This window comes from Chrysoperla carnea, chromosome 3, assembly GCF_905475395.1.
Source record: "Chrysoperla carnea chromosome 3, inChrCarn1.1, whole genome shotgun sequence".
Classification (NCBI taxonomy): Eukaryota; Metazoa; Arthropoda; class Insecta; order Neuroptera; family Chrysopidae; genus Chrysoperla; species Chrysoperla carnea.
In genome coordinates this window covers 82,628,263-82,647,388 of record NC_058339.1, presented here as the reverse complement: position 1 = coordinate 82,647,388, position 19,126 = coordinate 82,628,263, and the positions used below count along the sequence as shown (strand labels likewise).

The following is a 19,126-nucleotide window of genomic DNA, read 5'->3' as shown; positions in this document are numbered from 1 at the left end:
ACAACATTTACGATCAGACTTATAAAATTAAATCGTGAATTACAAAAAGTATTGTGGAACGTAGGACATTCATACAATTTAATATAGTTTTGTTTCAAATAGTTTATTCACAAAAATGGCTTAAAATCATTATGTGAATTTTTCTCTGTTTTGGAAAAATTCAAAAATGGCATTATTAATAGTTTATTTTTTAATTTTAAAAAAAGAATGTGTTTCTTAAAAAAAGTATGACATAATCATTATTTAGGATTTATATGTTCCAATGAAACTTCCACAATTTGGACAATATAGATTTGCATTATTACAGGAAAATCATTTTTTGAATTTTTCTCTGCTTTGGAAAAATTCAAAAATGGCGTTTAATTGTTTAATTTTTATTTTTAAAAAATAATGTGTTTCTTAAAAAAAATATGACATAATCATTATTTAGGATTTATATGATCCAATGAAACTTCCACAATTTGGACAATAATGATTTGCATTATTACAGGAGTCCATACAGTATGGTATACAACAACATGGCCAACATCTGGAAAAAAGAAAATCAAAATTTTATTTTAAAATTTACCAAATACTGCAATTTCAGATATCAAGACTTGCTAATTATAAAGCTAAAATTGAATAAAAATTATAAGCTAAAATTGAATTTTATATTTAAAGCAATTCATTCATTTATTCGGAAAGACTTCCAAGGAGACTTTCAAGAGATAAACATTAATAGGCACAATATGTAGGAACTGGCAACACTTACAATACATAAAAAAAAGAAGATTTTTTGACGCAAATTTTTTAAAAATTGTTTAAGGTAGACACAAATTTACTAGAGGCGAGTAAATTTTATCTTTTTTTTCTGTGCGTTTAAAATGCAAACTGCGTAGTATAAATTTAACCGTTAAATTACTAACACATTTAAAGGTAAAATAAAGTAAATTCTGGTAAATAAGGGCAAATAGAACAGAGCTAAAATTAAATAGTTATGAATATCTTACCCAATTAGAAACAATAAAAGTGCAAACAAATGTGTTTTAGTAGTAGATTCGTATTCTATTCTGGTTCGGATGTTTGCTCGACAACTGGGACATGTGATCGTTGCAGGATCGGGCCCAACATTACTAGGAACTAAAACTGTAAAATAAAAAATATATAAAAATTACTTCCACACACCATATCTCACTAACATTTTTCTTAGAAATTGTTTAATGATTTTTATGTTTATCGTTTTATAAGTATAGTGTTTAAATTTAACCGTACACGGTACACCCTGTACAAATATAATTATTACTTTGTTTATCAAAATTGGATAAAATTTCGATGTGATAGAGCAAAATTAAATATTTTGAATTTTGATGACGTCATCAAGTTCAAAAATTCGATTTTTTTAATAACACAGGCAATTTTGATCCGATCTTATTGGAATTTTTTTTGAAACCCACTAATTTTGGGTCATTCTTTTCAGCTGTGATGTCAGTTTTTCGCTAGTTATCACTTATGTGCTTAATTCCGAAACCAGACCTCCACATTCTTGAAACCCATTAGTGTAAAGTTAATTTTGACCAAAAATTTGAAAAGTATGGTCCAAATTTAGTAGGATTACATACTTTGTTTATCAAAATTGGATAAAATTTCGATGTAATAGAGCATAATTAAATTTTGTGGATTTTGATGACGTCATCAAGTTTAAAAATTCGATTTTTTTAATAACACAGGCAATTTTGATCCGATCTTATTGGTATTTTTTTTGAAACCCACTAATTTTGGGTCATTCTTTTCAGCTGTGATGTCAGTTTTTCGCTAGTTATCACTTATGTGCTTAATTCCGGGACCAGACCTCCACATTCTTGAAATCTAATAGAGCTAGGTTAATTTTGACCAAAAATTTGAAAAGTATGGCCCAAATTTAGTAGGATTACATACTTTGTTGATCAAAATTGGATAAAATTTCGATGCAATAGAGCAAAATTAAATATTTTGAATTTTGATGACGTCATCAAGTTCAAAAATTCGATTTTTTTAAATAACACAGGCAATTTTGATCCGATCTTATTGGAATTTTTTTTGAAACCCACTAATTTTGGGTCATTCTTTTCAGCTGTGATATCAGTTTTTCGCTAGTTATCACTTATGACCTTAATTCCTAAACCCGACCTCCACATTCTTGAAATCTAATAGAGCTAGGTTAATTTTGACCAAAAATTTGAAAAGTATGGCCCAAATTTAGTAGGATTACATACTTTGTTTATCAAAATTGGATAAAATTTCGATGTAATAGAGCAAAATTAAATATTTTGAATTTTGATGACGTCATCAAGTTCAAAAATTCGATTTTTTTAATAACACAGGCAATTTTGATCCGATCTTATTGGTATTTTTTTTGAAACCCACTAATTTTGGGTCATTCTTTTCAGCTGTGATGTCAGTTTTTCGCTAGTTATCACTTATGTGCTTAATTCCGGGACCAGACCTCCACATTCTTGAAATCTAATAGAGCTAGGTTAATTTTGACCAAAAATTTGAAAAGTATGGCCCAAATTTAGTAGGATTACATACTTTGTTGATCAAAATTGGATAAAATTTCGATGCAATAGAGCAAAATTAAATATTTTGAATTTTGATGACGTCATCAAGTTCAAAAATTCGATTTTTTTAAATAACACAGGCAATTTTGATCCGATCTTATTGGTATTTTTTTTGAAACCCACTAATTTTGGGTCATTCTTTTCAGCTGTGATATCAGTTTTTCGCTAGTTATCACTTATGACCTTAATTCCTAAACCCGACCTCCACATTCTTGAAATCTAATAGAGCTAGGTTAATTTTGACCAAAAATTTGAAAAGTATGGCCCAAATTTAGTAGGATTACATACTTTGTTTATCAAAATTGGATAAAATTTCGATGTAATAGAGCAAAATTAAATATTTTGAATTTTGATGACGTCATCAAGTTCAAAAATTCGATTTTTTTAATAACACAGGCAATTTTGATCCGATCTTATTGGTATTTTTTTTGAAACCCACTAATTTTGGGTCATTCTTTTCAGCTGTGATGTCAGTTTTTCGCTAGTTATCACTTATGTGCTTAATTCCGGGACCAGACCTCCACATTCTTGAAATCTAATAGAGCTAGGTTAATTTTGACCAAAAATTTGAAAAGTATGGCCCAAATTTAGTAGGATTACATACTTTGTTGATCAAAATTGGATAAAATTTCGATGCAATAGAGCAAAATTAAATATTTTGAATTTTGATGACGTCATCAAGTTCAAAAATTCGATTTTTTTAAATAACACAGGCAATTTTGATCCGATCTTATTGGAATTTTTTTTGAAACCCACTAATTTTGGGTCATTCTTTTCAGCTGTGATATCAGTTTTTCGCTAGTTATCACTTATGACCTTAATTCCTAAACCCGACCTCCACATTCTTGAAATCTAATAGAGCTAGGTTAATTTTGACCAAAAATTTGAAAAGTATGGCCCAAATTTAGTAGGATTACATACTTTGTTTATCAAAATTGGATAAAATTTCGATGTAATAGAGCAAAATTAAATATTTTGAATTTTGATGACGTCATCAAGTTCAAAAATTCGATTTTTTTAAATAACACAGGCAATTTTGATCCGATCTTATTGGTATTTTTTTTGAAACCCACTAATTTTGGGTCATTCTTTTCAGCTGTGATGTCAGTTTTTCGCTAGTTATCACTTATGACCTTAATTCCTAAACCCGACCTCCACATTCTTGAAATCTAATAGAGCTAGGTTAATTTTGACCAAAAATTTGAAAAGTATGGTCCAAATTTAGTAGGATTACATACTTTGTTTATCAAAATTGGATAAAATTTCGATGTAATAGAGCATAATTAAATTTTGTGGATTTTGATGACGTCATCAAGTTTAAAAATTCGATTTTTTTAATAACACAGGCAATTTTGATCCGATCTTATTGGTATTTTTTTTGAAACCCACTAATTTTGGGTCATTCTTTTCAGCTGTGATGTCAGTTTTTCGCTAGTTATCACTTATGTGCTTAATTCCGGGACCAGACCTCCACATTCTTGAAATCTAATAGAGCTAGGTTAATTTTGACCAAAAATTTGAAAAGTATGGCCCAAATTTAGTAGGATTACATACTTTGTTGATCAAAATTGGATAAAATTTCGATGCAATAGAGCAAAATTAAATATTTTGAATTTTGATGACGTCATCAAGTTCAAAAATTCGATTTTTTTAAATAACACAGGCAATTTTGATCCGATCTTATTGGAATTTTTTTTGAAACCCACTAATTTTGGGTCATTCTTTTCAGCTGTGATATCAGTTTTTCGCTAGTTATCACTTATGACCTTAATTCCTAAACCCGACCTCCACATTCTTGAAATCTAATAGAGCTAGGTTAATTTTGACCAAAAATTTGAAAAGTATGGCCCAAATTTAGTAGGATTACATACTTTGTTTATCAAAATTGGATAAAATTTCGATGTAATAGAGCAAAATTAAATATTTTGAATTTTGATGACGTCATCAAGTTCAAAAATTCGATTTTTTTAATAACACAGGCAATTTTGATCCGATCTTATTGGTATTTTTTTTGAAACCCACTAATTTTGGGTCATTCTTTTCAGCTGTGATGTCAGTTTTTCGCTAGTTATCACTTATGTGCTTAATTCCGGGACCAGACCTCCACATTCTTGAAATCTAATAGAGCTAGGTTAATTTTGACCAAAAATTTGAAAAGTATGGCCCAAATTTAGTAGGATTACATACTTTGTTGATCAAAATTGGATAAAATTTCGATGCAATAGAGCAAAATTAAATATTTTGAATTTTGATGACGTCATCAAGTTCAAAAATTCGATTTTTTTAAATAACACAGGCAATTTTGATCCGATCTTATTGGAATTTTTTTTGAAACCCACTAATTTTGGGTCATTCTTTTCAGCTGTGATATCAGTTTTTCGCTAGTTATCACTTATGACCTTAATTCCTAAACCCGACCTCCACATTCTTGAAATCTAATAGAGCTAGGTTAATTTTGACCAAAAATTTGAAAAGTATGGCCCAAATTTAGTAGGATTACATACTTTGTTTATCAAAATTGGATAAAATTTCGATGTAATAGAGCAAAATTAAATATTTTGAATTTTGATGACGTCATCAAGTTCAAAAATTCGATTTTTTTAATAACACAGGCAATTTTGATCCGATCTTATTGGTATTTTTTTTGAAACCCACTAATTTTGGGTCATTCTTTTCAGCTGTGATGTCAGTTTTTCGCTAGTTATCACTTATGTGCTTAATTCCGGGACCAGACCTCCACATTCTTGAAATCTAATAGAGCTAGGTTAATTTTGACCAAAAATTTGAAAAGTATGGCCCAAATTTAGTAGGATTACATACTTTGTTGATCAAAATTGGATAAAATTTCGATGCAATAGAGCAAAATTAAATATTTTGAATTTTGATGACGTCATCAAGTTCAAAAATTCGATTTTTTTAAATAACACAGGCAATTTTGATCCGATCTTATTGGAATTTTTTTTGAAACCCACTAATTTTGGGTCATTCTTTTCAGCTGTGATATCAGTTTTTCGCTAGTTATCACTTATGACCTTAATTCCTAAACCCGACCTCCACATTCTTGAAATCTAATAGAGCTAGGTTAATTTTGACCAAAAATTTGAAAAGTATGGCCCAAATTTAGTAGGATTACATACTTTGTTTATCAAAATTGGATAAAATTTCGATGTAATAGAGCAAAATTAAATATTTTGAATTTTGATGACGTCATCAAGTTCAAAAATTCGATTTTTTTAAATAACACAGGCAATTTTGATCCGATCTTATTGGTATTTTTTTTGAAACCCACTAATTTTGGGTCATTCTTTTCAGCTGTGATGTCAGTTTTTCGCTAGTTATCACTTATGACCTTAATTCCTAAACCCGACCTCCACATTCTTGAAATCTAATAGAGCTAGGTTAATTTTGACCAAAAATTTGAAAAGTATGGCCCAAATTTAGTAGGATTACATACTTTGTTTATCAAAATTGGATAAAATTTCGATGTAATAGAGCAAAATTAAATATTTTGAATTTTGATGACGTCATCAAGTTCAAAAATTCGATTTTTTTAAATAACACAGGCAATTTTGATCCGATCTTATTGGTATTTTTTTTGAAACCCACTAATTTTGGGTCATTCTTTTCAGCTGTGATGTCAGTTTTTCGCTAGTTATCACTTATGTGCTTAATTCCGGGACCAGACCTCCACATTCTTGAAATCTAATAGAGCTAGGTTAATTTTGACCAAAAATTTGAAAAGTATGGCCCAAATTTAGTAGGATTACATACTTTGTTGATCAAAATTGGATAAAATTTCGATGCAATAGAGCAAAATTAAATATTTTGAATTTTGATGACGTCATCAAGTTCAAAAATTCGATTTTTTTAAATAACACAGGCAATTTTGATCCGATCTTATTGGTATTTTTTTTGAAATCCACTAATTTTGGGTCATTCTTTTCAGCTGTGATGTCAGTTTTTCGCTAGTTATCACTTATGACCTTAATTCCTAAACCCGACCTCCACATTCTTGAAATCTAATAGAGCTAGGTTAATTTTGACCAAAAATTTGAAAAGTATGGCCCAAATTTAGTAGGATTACATACTTTGTTTATCAAAATTGGATAAAATTTCGATGTAATAGAGCAAAATTAAATATTTTGAATTTTGATGACGTCATCAAGTTCAAAAATTCGATTTTTTTAAATAACACAGGCAATTTTGATCCGATCTTATTGGTATTTTTTTTGAAACCCACTAATTTTGGGTCATTCTTTTCAGCTGTGATGTCAGTTTTTCGCTAGTTATCACTTATGACCTTAATTCCTAAACCCGACCTCCACATTCTTGAAATCTAATAGAGCTAGGTTAATTTTGACCAAAAATTTGAAAAGTATGGCCCAAATTTAGTAGGATTACATACTTTGTTTATCAAAATTGGATAAAATTTCGATGTAATAGAGCAAAATTAAATATTTTGAATTTTGATGACGTCATCAAGTTCAAAAATTCGATTTTTTTAAATAACACAGGCAATTTTGATCCGATCTTATTGGTATTTTTTTTGAAACCCACTAATTTTGGGTCATTCTTTTCAGCTGTGATGTCAGTTTTTCGCTAGTTATCACTTATGACCTTAATTCCTAAACCCGACCTCCACATTCTTGAAATCTAATAGAGCTAGGTTAATTTTGACCAAAAATTTGAAAAGTATGGCCCAAATTTAGTAGGATTACATACTTTGTTTATCAAAATTGGATAAAATTTCGATGTAATAGAGCAAAATTAAATATTTTGAATTTTGATGACGTCATCAAGTTCAAAAATTCGATTTTTTTAAATAACACAGGCAATTTTGATCCGATCTTATTGGTATTTTTTTTGAAACCCACTAATTTTGGGTCATTCTTTTCAGCTGTGATGTCAGTTTTTCGCTAGTTATCACTTATGTGCTTAATTCCGGGACCAGACCTCCACATTCTTGAAATCTAATAGAGCTAGGTTAATTTTGACCAAAAATTTGAAAAGTATGGCCCAAATTTAGTAGGATTACATACTTTGTTGATCAAAATTGGATAAAATTTCGATGCAATAGAGCAAAATTAAATATTTTGAATTTTGATGACGGTCATCAAGTTGAAAAATTCGATTTTTTTAAATAACACAGGCAATTTTAATCCGATCTTATTGGAATTTTTTTTGAAACCCACTAATTTTGGGTCATTCTTTTCAGCTGTGATGTCAGTTTTTCGCTAGTTATCACTTATGTGCTTAATTCCGGGACCAGACCTCCACATTCTTGAAACCTATTAGTGCTAGGTTAATTTTGACCACAAATTTGAAAAGTATGGCCCAAATTTAGTAGGATTACATACTATTAAACATAGATATGAAATTAAAGAAAATTGATAATTACCTACGGGTGGTGGAGCCGTTGGAGGAACATGAAATCCAGGTCCTGGTGGGGGAGCTTGTGAATATGGTGGTGGGTTACCGTGTTGTTTATTATCCATTTTGTTTCTGAAAGTAAAAAAACACTGACTTAAAACTGTTTATATATATATTAATTTTAAATAATGAAAAAAAGACCAACTCTTAAAAGATTTTCTTTCTACTCAATCTTTGTTAATAAATCGAAAATTTGAAACAATCGAAAAAATTACTGGAAGAAGATTTAAGTATAGTGCGTCACAGTCGACTTGTTAATGACTATTAAACATGAAAATCAATGATTTGCAGATAAATTTTTTGAGATACATCTCGTTGAGAAAAAAATTCCCAATTTTGAATGCACGATCATATTATTATTTAATTAGGGTTGCCAAGTTTTTTAGATTCAAATTCACACTAGCGTTTATTTCTATGGGCTGTGTTATGAATTTTGATAAAATATATCTCTTCTAAAACCCACAATGAAAATATTTAGCTAATTTTATTTTAAAATAGTGAAAACAAACAATTGATTGAGTTAATTGTTGAAACCATGCATAGACTGTGTTGATTACGCAACCGTTAGTTTTTTTACATCAGTAAATAAGGAAAAATAAACAAACAAACACATACATAATATATGTATTAATTTTAGACAATAGGTACCTGTATAGTTTTTTATTTTTCTATAAGGAACATTTTTTACAACTTTTATTCTATCTCTAGCGGTTTACAAGATGTAATCGCTATGTCGCTCCTTTAGTAACTCGATCTCACTTTTTACGTCCTGAGCACGCTATAAAAATTTTATTATGCTTGATATCTCTTTTTCTTTTCGAGTTATCGTATTGATAGAGGGACGGACGGACAACCGAAAATGGGCTAGTTGGGTGATTTTATGCAGACATATATCAGAATTTTGTTCGTAGTATCAATATTTTTAAGCGTTACAAACTTGGGACTAAACTTAGTATACCTTGATATATTTCATATATACGTGGTATAAAAATTGAGCAAAAGAAACCGGTTTAGCTAATTAATTTTTTTTAAATTAATTTTGCTAAATATTTTTATTGTGGGTTTTTTAACAAAATGCAACTTTTTGTGAGTAAATTATAGTATCTTGCTTCTTAGTCGAAAAAAATAGTATTTGATAAAAAGATCTATTATTTTTTAAGTTTGGACTATTATTTTCTTAAAAACATCGGGACAAATCTCTTTCCAGAACGTTACACATAGTTAATAACCAGAATGAAATACCTACCTAGTAATTAATACTTAATAAAGTAAGCAAACTTTAACATTAATATCAGCATGTTATCTAGGCTTTCTGAATAAATGTCCTAATGGACACAAACAAAAATAATGAAGGGTTTTGCAGTCATTACGCATTTATCCATTGATAAAGTAATATTTCATTCTCATTTCATCACAATAGCTGTTTAGTTAACTAAGAGATATTACATAAGTGATGGATATTTTCTTGTATAACCTTGGATGTAGCATTGAATCAAAAATTATTCTCGTTTCACAATGTAAATATTTTTTGATATTTTATTGAAAATTTTCATTATTATACAAAAAAATATGCAAATACGAAAGGACAAACGGAAATGAACTAGACGATTTTCTGAACATTTATACCAAAATTTTGTTAATAGCATTAATATTTCTAAGCGTTACAAACTTGGGACTAAAATTAGTAGGTATGCCTTGATATATATTTCATATATAACCGGGTATAAAAATAAAATACAGTCCATGTTACTCGCTGATTATGTAATTTTTCGAATTCGACGGGCAGTTTCAGAAATTAGCGCGTTTAAAATCACGAACGAATAATCCAACAAACAAACTCTTCAGCTTTATTATAGTAGTATAGAGAATTTTTTATACTTTCATAAAAATGCAAACTGATTCGAATCCTGCGAAAATAATACCGCTAATTAATGGACTCCGAAGTATATACAAAATAGAAAAATTACTCCAATTAACCGATTTCAAGAGTATTAAAACGCAAAAATAAGAACCAAACCTAAATGGAAACATCTTATTGTAACAGGCAGATGAGCATCAACGTGCATATATGATCAGACTAGACAGACCTGTTTTGGATTCTTATGGCGCCGGTGGGTGATTAATGTCAATTTAAGCAGTGAAATAAATTAAAAATTTAATTGTGGTATACTATAGTCCAGTACAAATGAACTATGTTTAATTAATAAAAATTATATTTTAATAGATAAAATATAATATATGAGTACAATATCACGTAATCCAAATTTTCAAGGAATAGAAATATCAAACATCCTTTTTATACTGATATAGATAATAATTGATTACGGGGAAATTTGAAAATAACTTTATCAAAATTCATAAAACGGATTGTAATAATTATAAGATTAACATTTTTTTTAAAATAGTTATTCATTAGAAACAATTTTGATAAGAATTATTAAAAATGAAAATGAAAAGTTGATAAATTTTCTTTTTAAAACTTTATTCCTATTGAAACAGCAATTCTGATGCATTGAATTATGAATTTATTTTTAAATGAAACCAACCTTTCTCATTTAAATTCACTTTTACTAGACGTCAATTCTCATTTTTTTAATAAATTCCCTTTAAAACAAATATTGAAAGGACCCCGCATGATTAGATAGGAAAATGGCATTCTGTGAAACTTTTCCAAACCACATTCTGTGAAACTTATCCAATTAGCCATGGTCATATGTAAGAAGCTAAGCTCCTCATATTTCCAATCGGAAACATTCTTTTCTTATACATCTACAGGAAAATCAAAAGAAAAAATAATTTGAAAAATTTTCCTAAGAAGCCCATATGCTCTAAACTAAATAACATAAAATTAAAAAAGTTTTCCTTGTAATAAAGAACATTTCATAGAATATTATAATATGTCACGTGTTGTAAATACCAAACTATAATATTGTTCTGGCCAAGGTCAGAAAACATGAGTAATTCAACAGTTTTTTGTTTAAACCACTCGTCAATGGAAAAAACAGACATTTTTTTTTTTATTAAATCGAATAAAATTTGTTTTTATTTTGTGTTTCTTTTTTTTTTTTTTTACTTTTAACAGTTCCGAATTTATACTGAACGAAATTACTAAACGGGGCCACAACCTTGAGCGACAAGAATGTGATTGCGGCAAATTTTAGCTGTAATTTATACTAGTGTGGGAAAAAATACTAGATTGAAACTAAATTAAAACGCAAGAGCTAATAATCCTTTTTAGAAAACGAATCTACCCATTTGTTGTTTATTTTGAATCTATCCATCAAAGGCTCTTCAAAAATGGGGGGTCGGTACCCTCAGGAGTGGTCGATGAACAGAGAGCCCCAATTTCAAAATTCGTTTACATTTAATAGACCCTCGTTTTGAGAAAAATGTACAACATTAACATGTAAAGAATTGCAAATTAGTCATAACAGCCTCCTTTATCGCCAAAATATTTCACTGGAAGCGCTGGCATCGATTTTATTGGCCCTACCATGACTACGCACATAACGCATAAACAAAATACAAACATTATACCTACTTAACTAATGAGGCAGGTGCAGATCCAGGAGTTTGTTAGGTGTGGGGGGGGATCTATCCAAAAAATCAATATATATATATATATATATATATATATATATATATATATATATATACGGTACCCTCAGGAGTAGTCGCTGAACAGAGGGCCCCAATTTCACAATTCGTGTACATTTTCCCCCCACCTAACAAGCTCCTGGATCTGCACCTGCCTCATTAGTTAAGTAGGTATAATGTTTGTATTTTGTTTATTCGTTATGTGCGTAGTCATGGTAAGGACAATAAAATCGACGCCAGCGCTTCCAGTGAAAAATTCTTTACATGTTAATGTTATAAAAAATGTCCAATTAAAATTATTGCATTACAACATTAATTAATTAAACTTAATGCATTAAAAATTGTGAAATAAGATATCAAATTGCACAAATATTATTTTGCAAATGTAAATTATCATAATTATTTATTTAAATTTGTGAGACAATAATATTAAATTTTCAATGTAAGTCATAAATGCAATCCATACAATTATATACGCATCCATACAATTCTATAATTAAAGTAGTGTATCGTTACCATGGAAACGCTTCCAATAAAACTCACGCACGGTGTGAATAATGTTTTTTTTTTTTTTGGTATAATGTTAAATTCTCTAACTAGAGCAATTATACCGATCGATAAAATATGTTATTTAGAAAATAAAAGTACATACCTACAATATTTACTTTGTTTATTTATATCTTATCGATAGAGTGTACTTAAAACAAATAATACTTCAAAACGTACCAATTGAATTTTTTAATTGAAAAAATTACAAATCTATTTTGTTAGATAATAAAAAAAAAATTGATAAAGGTCTCAAAATCAATTTTCAAAAATCACAAATTACACAATAATTTCATAAAACTATTCAATTTTGAATGCATTAAAATATTAAAATATTACGATTATTATCAATATTCGATACTTCAAACGGTAAATTATCGATGTTCTACTGTATGAAACGCTTTATTTAAAGTTTCTAACATTTAGAAAGATTGTTGTCACGTATTCAGATAAAATATTAGTAGGGTAGTAAGCGAAACATATTTTGATTAAAAGAAGAGGAAACGTTGGAGAAGAGTTCAGAAAAATTTTCAAAACCTTGACCGATGTCTACGATGAATACGACATAGAAGTGCGGAAGCCAACGTTCTTAACAGACGCTCGAATATACAGAGTGATTCGGTTGAAAATTATAGATCGAATTTTGATTATAGATCGTCTCTTTCTTGACAAAATGCAAATTTTTAATGAAAACTCTTGCTCGACTTTCTGGACTGGAATATTCATTATTGCACGATGATTTCCGTGACATCTGAATGGACAACTTTGGCGAAAACGCATTGCCAGGCGGGGTGCCAACAATTCACAAAAGTTGGAACCCCCTCCCCTTGGATAATTTTTGCGCACGGACCTGGTATCCGGTTTTTGGCCCGAACCGAACACATACAAAGCCAACATTTATAGTAAAATGCCGTTCAGGGGGAGAGGCAGATCAGGGCAGCAACAAGAATGCTGAAATATTAGGACTATTGTAACAGTACTAGTTATGTAGTGTCCATATCAGATTTTTTTATAAAAATTACTCAATATTAGTGTCGCAAGTTCAAATTTAAGAACTTTAAATATACAGAGTATATAAATAATTAACTCAGTAATTGTCAAATATCTCATTAAAACACTTTTTTTTTAATAATTTACGATTATTGTTATATATTATTCTTACTTTAATTAATATTCTAGCCTTGATCGCTTAATCGCTTAAAATTCTAGCTTTATAAGTTCGAAGAATTTTTTATGAAAAACAATAAAAATAATTTTTTTTTTTTTTTTTTTAATAAGCGACTAGTGTTTAGAACTCTTTTTCATTAAATTAAAAGGTTTCGCTTTAAATTCAAATTCCAAAACATAAAAATGCATCTTTTATAAATAATTTTTTTTATTAAAAACAAAATTTTTTTTTCAAAAATAAATAAAAATCCTATTAAAAACAAGAATCGGCAACGCCCTTGACAAGTTTTTACGACTAATAATAATTCATCAATTAACCGCTAATGAATAATTAATTTAAACTCGAACTCGTGCCATTTAGTTCATCATTTTCAAAATATAAAAACACATATTTATGACAAATAAACACTTTTTTTTAAATATTGCATAATATTAAAAAAAATATAAAAATAACAATAAATTGTACACACCTTTCTTTCGTCTTCCTAATTCCTATATGAATTATTTAGTTCAGGTACAATGGTCCGCCGCACTTCAAATATTAGGATACAATAAAACTAAATATTGTTTTTTAGAAATTTAAATTATTTATTTTATTATAACAACACTTTGGAGTGAACCACGCAAGTGTAAATAAATTTATGTTTATATTGTATATACAAGGTTTTTTTATATATTGTTAAGTTAGGAACGTGATAATGCACGATGTTCTACGATTATTTATCAATAGGCAAGACGCTTGATGGAATTGATAGTAAACAATAATCGCCCATCGAAATTTTCCATCTAAAGGTACTTATACACCCTTGATAGATTTTCTAACTAGAGTGTAAATATGTGTTCCAGGTTGTTCGGTATCTTACTAGAGCTATAGATCAAATCTAGTAACAGTGTATTGAGAAAATCATTAATGACGTCAAACAGTCAATATGGCATGTCATAAGAAGGTTTAAATCTTTTAAAAAATGCAGACAATGATTATACACCATTAAAAGAGAAGGATGCGTTTTATTTGACGGTTCAATATACTTGTGAACAGTATTGTTGTAAATTACTGTGATTTCTTAATATCAATAAATTTATTCAATGTCTGTTGGAACTCAATTTAAGCATGCTATCGTAGTTTTATTAGAAACCACCGGTTATGTACCAATATGCAACTTAATCAAGGATAAAAAAAAAACCATGTTACCAGATTGGAAAGTCGTCGATGTACGACATTACAACAACCTATATAATATTATAAAACAGTCAAACTGTGTTTTTGTTATTTGCATTCAAAACTGGAAAACGGCTAAAATTATCAAGACGTAATTTTTGATTTTCTTTGTAAAAACAACACTGACCAAATCATCAATAAAAAATAGTTCAATTTTAAGTTAAAATAGGCAATTCATCAGCATAGGATAAATCAAACAGCTAGACAAATGACTTGGATCGATAACTTTCAATTACTGACCTAACCTAGCCATTTAAATTTAAATCCATTTTCTGCCACCTGGCGCTTGTTGGTATTTCTCACAGCTTGATTGCGTTTACGCAAAAAAAAAAGTACAATGGAAGAGTGTAGTGGCAAAAAGTTGAAACCAAGTATGGTACTAAAAACTGTTTCTCACGGCAAGAGTTTCAATGCTCAGATACAAACTATGTCGATGAAATTCCAGAAAGTCAAATCTCTTTGAGAGAGAATGTTACAAGTCAGTAATTTTTTGGTGGCCAGGTATTCCAAGTGTAGTTGTAGCCCTGCTGTGAATCAAAGTATTTAAATACCATAGAAGATTGGATCCTTGCGGATCCAAATACCATAGAAGTTTAACTCGTGTTAACAAATAATATTTTAATTACTAACTTTTTCCGCAGATTTCAAGCAATTCCCCGTCGAATGCAAAAAATCGCATCTTTCTAGCATGTCTAGAACTTCTTCACAGTGAGGTCAGATGAGTTTCGCTGGAGCTATACATTATTATAGATGCCACCCAGCGCCTTGACTACGTTGCGCATTAATTTTACGCAGTTGTTGAATAGGCTGTTCATGTGAAACCTGTAGATATCAGTACTAGTCAACAATTAATGATAAACTGAACTTTTACCTACGTAAGATACCTACGTAGAAGTAATTATTAAAATGAACTGGTTAATCATACGACTAAAATTAGATGACTGTTTTAATCGCGATTAGTTATTTAATCTTGTGCAATCTTCCAATGGGGAATGATTTGTGATTGTTTATTTCTTTTTTGTTCTTGAGTTCAGCTTCTAACTACACACAATATATCTATATTTAATTAAAAAACTTGTATAGACGCGAAAATAAACCCTCTTTTTGTTCCGAAAAACAAAATTTATTAATATTGGCCGTAATGAATGAAGAATAGCTTGAAGTTTTTTGAAATATTTTCCGAATTTTATTTGAATAATTTGCGATCAATGCAAACTGTCGGATGATATTAAAATGTATCAAAGCTTAGCTTTAAAAAATTACTAAAAATCCAAAACAAAATTTGGTTCCAATTATTTTATTTTCTAGCTAGAGTAATTAAGATCCAAAAATTAGGAAAATCCGGTGCATTTAATCATCAGAAAAATAGTTTCTAAGAACCTGAATTCGGCCCAAGAATTATTGATGTTTGTATGAGACTTTTAGCGATATCTCAGAAACAATAACGCATCCAATCGTCAAATGAACTCGATTTTTGTATTTTTTGGGTTAAAATTACCTTGTATACTGGGTTTTATCGAAATTTGATACAAATATTTTTTCTTGATTTTTACTTATTTCTTAAGACGTCCCATGGGAAAACTAAAAAAATCGCAAACAACTTTTTATTACGGAATTTGTTAAAACTCGATATAGGTACAAGTATGATAATTTAGTTGTGATTTGGACCAAAATCACTATCCAATTATAGGTAAAGGTAGTTTAATTCGTTGGATAGTTTCCAAATTTAACCTATTCGACTAATGAAATAGTTAATGTCGAAATATTGATATCTTTATCAAAAAGAGAGATTTTATATTTTGCACAATTAATCTAACAACTGTGCTATTGTTCTGTGATTGATAACCTAGTTCTCTGAAATATTTTTAATCAAAAATAAAACAATAAATTTAAAGGAAGAATTTTAACAGAATCGATACTCAAATTAAGTACTTGAAAAATTAATCCGCTGCACAATTTTGTTTTCGAATCTTTCGGTACTCATTTTTATTACAAAACTTATAAAGAAATAAATTTTTGTCTGTCGATAATACTTTTTATTTTAAAGTTTGCCGTTTTTCTGGATTCTTTTAAATTTTATTTTGTTTCCCTTAAAAAAACCCGGGGAAAAAATAATATCAAGTTTTGATAGTTGTTTTTCGACTTCGTAAAAAAAGCTAAAAAATAAAAGTAAATTTTCCTAGTTTTCTTTGAAAAATTTTGAAAATTAAAATTAAGGTATTTTTACGTCACGTTGTATTAACAACATAACTAAAATGAAGTAGTGTTAACAATTACTCGGTGTAAGTAGACAAGGATACTCTTATTGTTGTAGATAGCACTATCGTTTTATACTTACACTGAGTGTAAAAGGTGTCAGTAAAACGAACATCCCCATTATGTTTTGGCATTCAAGTTACTGCATCATTCCAATTTTTGTTTATTTAAGAATGAAAATTTAAATTTAATCATAATTAAAAATTTACTGGCACTTTACGTTGTTTTCTTATTTTGGAAAATTTAGCAGCAAAACGAAAATTATAAAAAGAATTCAATTTAGAAAATGCTGGCATTGAACTCCCTATAAATACATTTTTTTTTTATCAATATGATTAATATTAATTTTTGTTAATTTTATTTTTGTTGTTATTTCTATTATTAGAAAGTTTTTAATTATTATGTGTGTCAACCCACATTATAAAATTCTCTGGGCTTTCAATTTCATTAATTTTAAGTGAATTCAATTTAGTTAATCGAGGACAAGGATGTTTTATCGTTTAATCTCGATTTCATTAACAACTTCTTCACGTAATTCTATAAAATAGTCGATTTTAACATATAACCCAAAGAGTATAAGATAGAGGAGAAGACTCCCTTTACTGGGAATGTTGAAAAAGAGAAACGAGTTTCAACGCCTCTGTGATTGTGTCGAGTCATAAACGCTCTTCACTTCCATAATTTTGTTAAAAACAAGTGAAAACAAACAATTGACTGAGTTAATTGTTGAAATACCATGTATAGGCAGTGTTGATAACTCTGTCACATTTCACATACATACATATCTGACATATTTAACTGATATTCTCATATAATGCGCAAGTGTTGAAGCGCAATCGTTTGTTTTTTTGACGTCACGTAAATAACAAAAGATATTCCTATATTAATACATACTATAAAATTTGCACCTAATTAACGCCCTCGTGGGTAAACAGTGATATTTACAAAAAAATGTTTCAAACAAAAGTTTTTTAGTTTTTTATAAGGAACATTTTTTACATTTAAACTTTTGTTCTGTCTCTAACGGTTTACAAGATGGGTCTTACGGACCCAAGACCCAATTGACCTATGATGCTCATTTACGAACTTGACCTCACTTTTTACGTCCTGAGTACGCTGTAAAAATTTCAGCTCGATATCTTTTTTCGTTTTTGAGTTATCGTGTCCACAGACGGACGGACGGACGGACGGACGGACAACCGGAAATGGATTAATTAGGTGATTCTATGAACACCTATACCAAAATTTTTTTCGTAGCATCAATATTTTTAAGCGTTACAAACTTGGGACGAAACTTAATATACTATGTATATTTCATATATACATGGTATAAAAATTACGGACTTCTGTGTTATGGGCCCAACACGCTTCCACTGCACCACTCTACTCTGTGTAATAATATTGTAATAACAGTACTGTTCTGTTGTAAATACAGTAGTATTTACAAGATCCAAATACCAGATGGCATTCGTGCCTGTATACTCGACTTTCTTCTCTATCTTATAACTCTTTGATATTATCTACGTATAGAGGATTAAACAAATCAGCGCGTTTATTTCACACAAAGATATTGTAATACAGGATCTAAAGAAAATACGTAAGGAATTTGATTGCTAAAATTCTTATAGGCTACTATTTTGAGGTTTGTCTAAATTTAAAGAATATTAAGTTTTACTACTAAGTACGAAAGATTTCCTGAGATTTCCTTTGCTTTATTTTTTTAACATATTTTTATGTGTAGAATCACAATAATATATATCAACAAAAAGATTGGAATATACAAATAACTTTCTGAGATCGCATTTTAAATTATAACTAATTAATATTATAAGAGGCACTTCAATTTGCTTTGCCGTGACGTCATTCTGTTAAGATGGAAATTTTGAATGATATGAATAACTATCAAGAGACAAAATATAAGATTTATTTTATCACATAAACAATTATAATTTTAATACATAAATAATGATACTAAAGCCAATTGAAATGAAATCACAGGCATTATTTTACATGGTTAAACTAAAGTAATTTTGTTTATTTTTTAAAATTAATTAACTGCTGTCAAAATATGACTGCTATTATTTCTATAAATAAATTAATTAATTAAAATATTTATTGTTTGCTGAATTGATGCATTGTGTACTTGGGGAATCCCGATACTAATTTAGCCATGAACCATAAAGTTGAACTGTTAAAAAAAATTTCATTTCTTTTCTCATATAGGCAATTGATTGAACTGCCAGTAATGATTTTTCTTCTTCCATTGTTAGTACACTAAAATGGTTATTATACCGTGAATATATATATATTTTCCCGTCAAAATCTTACCTTTTAA

At 29.0% G+C, this 19,126-nt stretch overlaps 1 protein-coding gene across 1 annotated transcript; it reads right to left on the bottom strand.

The window, feature by feature from the left end:
* Window positions 1–87: 87 nt before the first annotated feature.
* LOC123295648 (lipopolysaccharide-induced tumor necrosis factor-alpha factor homolog) lies at window positions 88–13,960 on the bottom strand. Its single transcript, XM_044877066.1, has 4 exons — window positions 13,787–13,960; window positions 7,975–8,078; window positions 990–1,125; window positions 88–529 (listed from the first exon to the last, which is right to left on the bottom strand). The coding sequence occupies exons 2-4, from the start codon at window positions 8,069–8,071 to the stop codon at window positions 427–429; spliced, it is 336 nt and encodes a 111-aa protein (XP_044733001.1). The 5' UTR covers window positions 8,072–8,078; window positions 13,787–13,960; the 3' UTR covers window positions 88–426.
* Window positions 13,961–19,126: the final 5,166 nt, after the last annotated feature.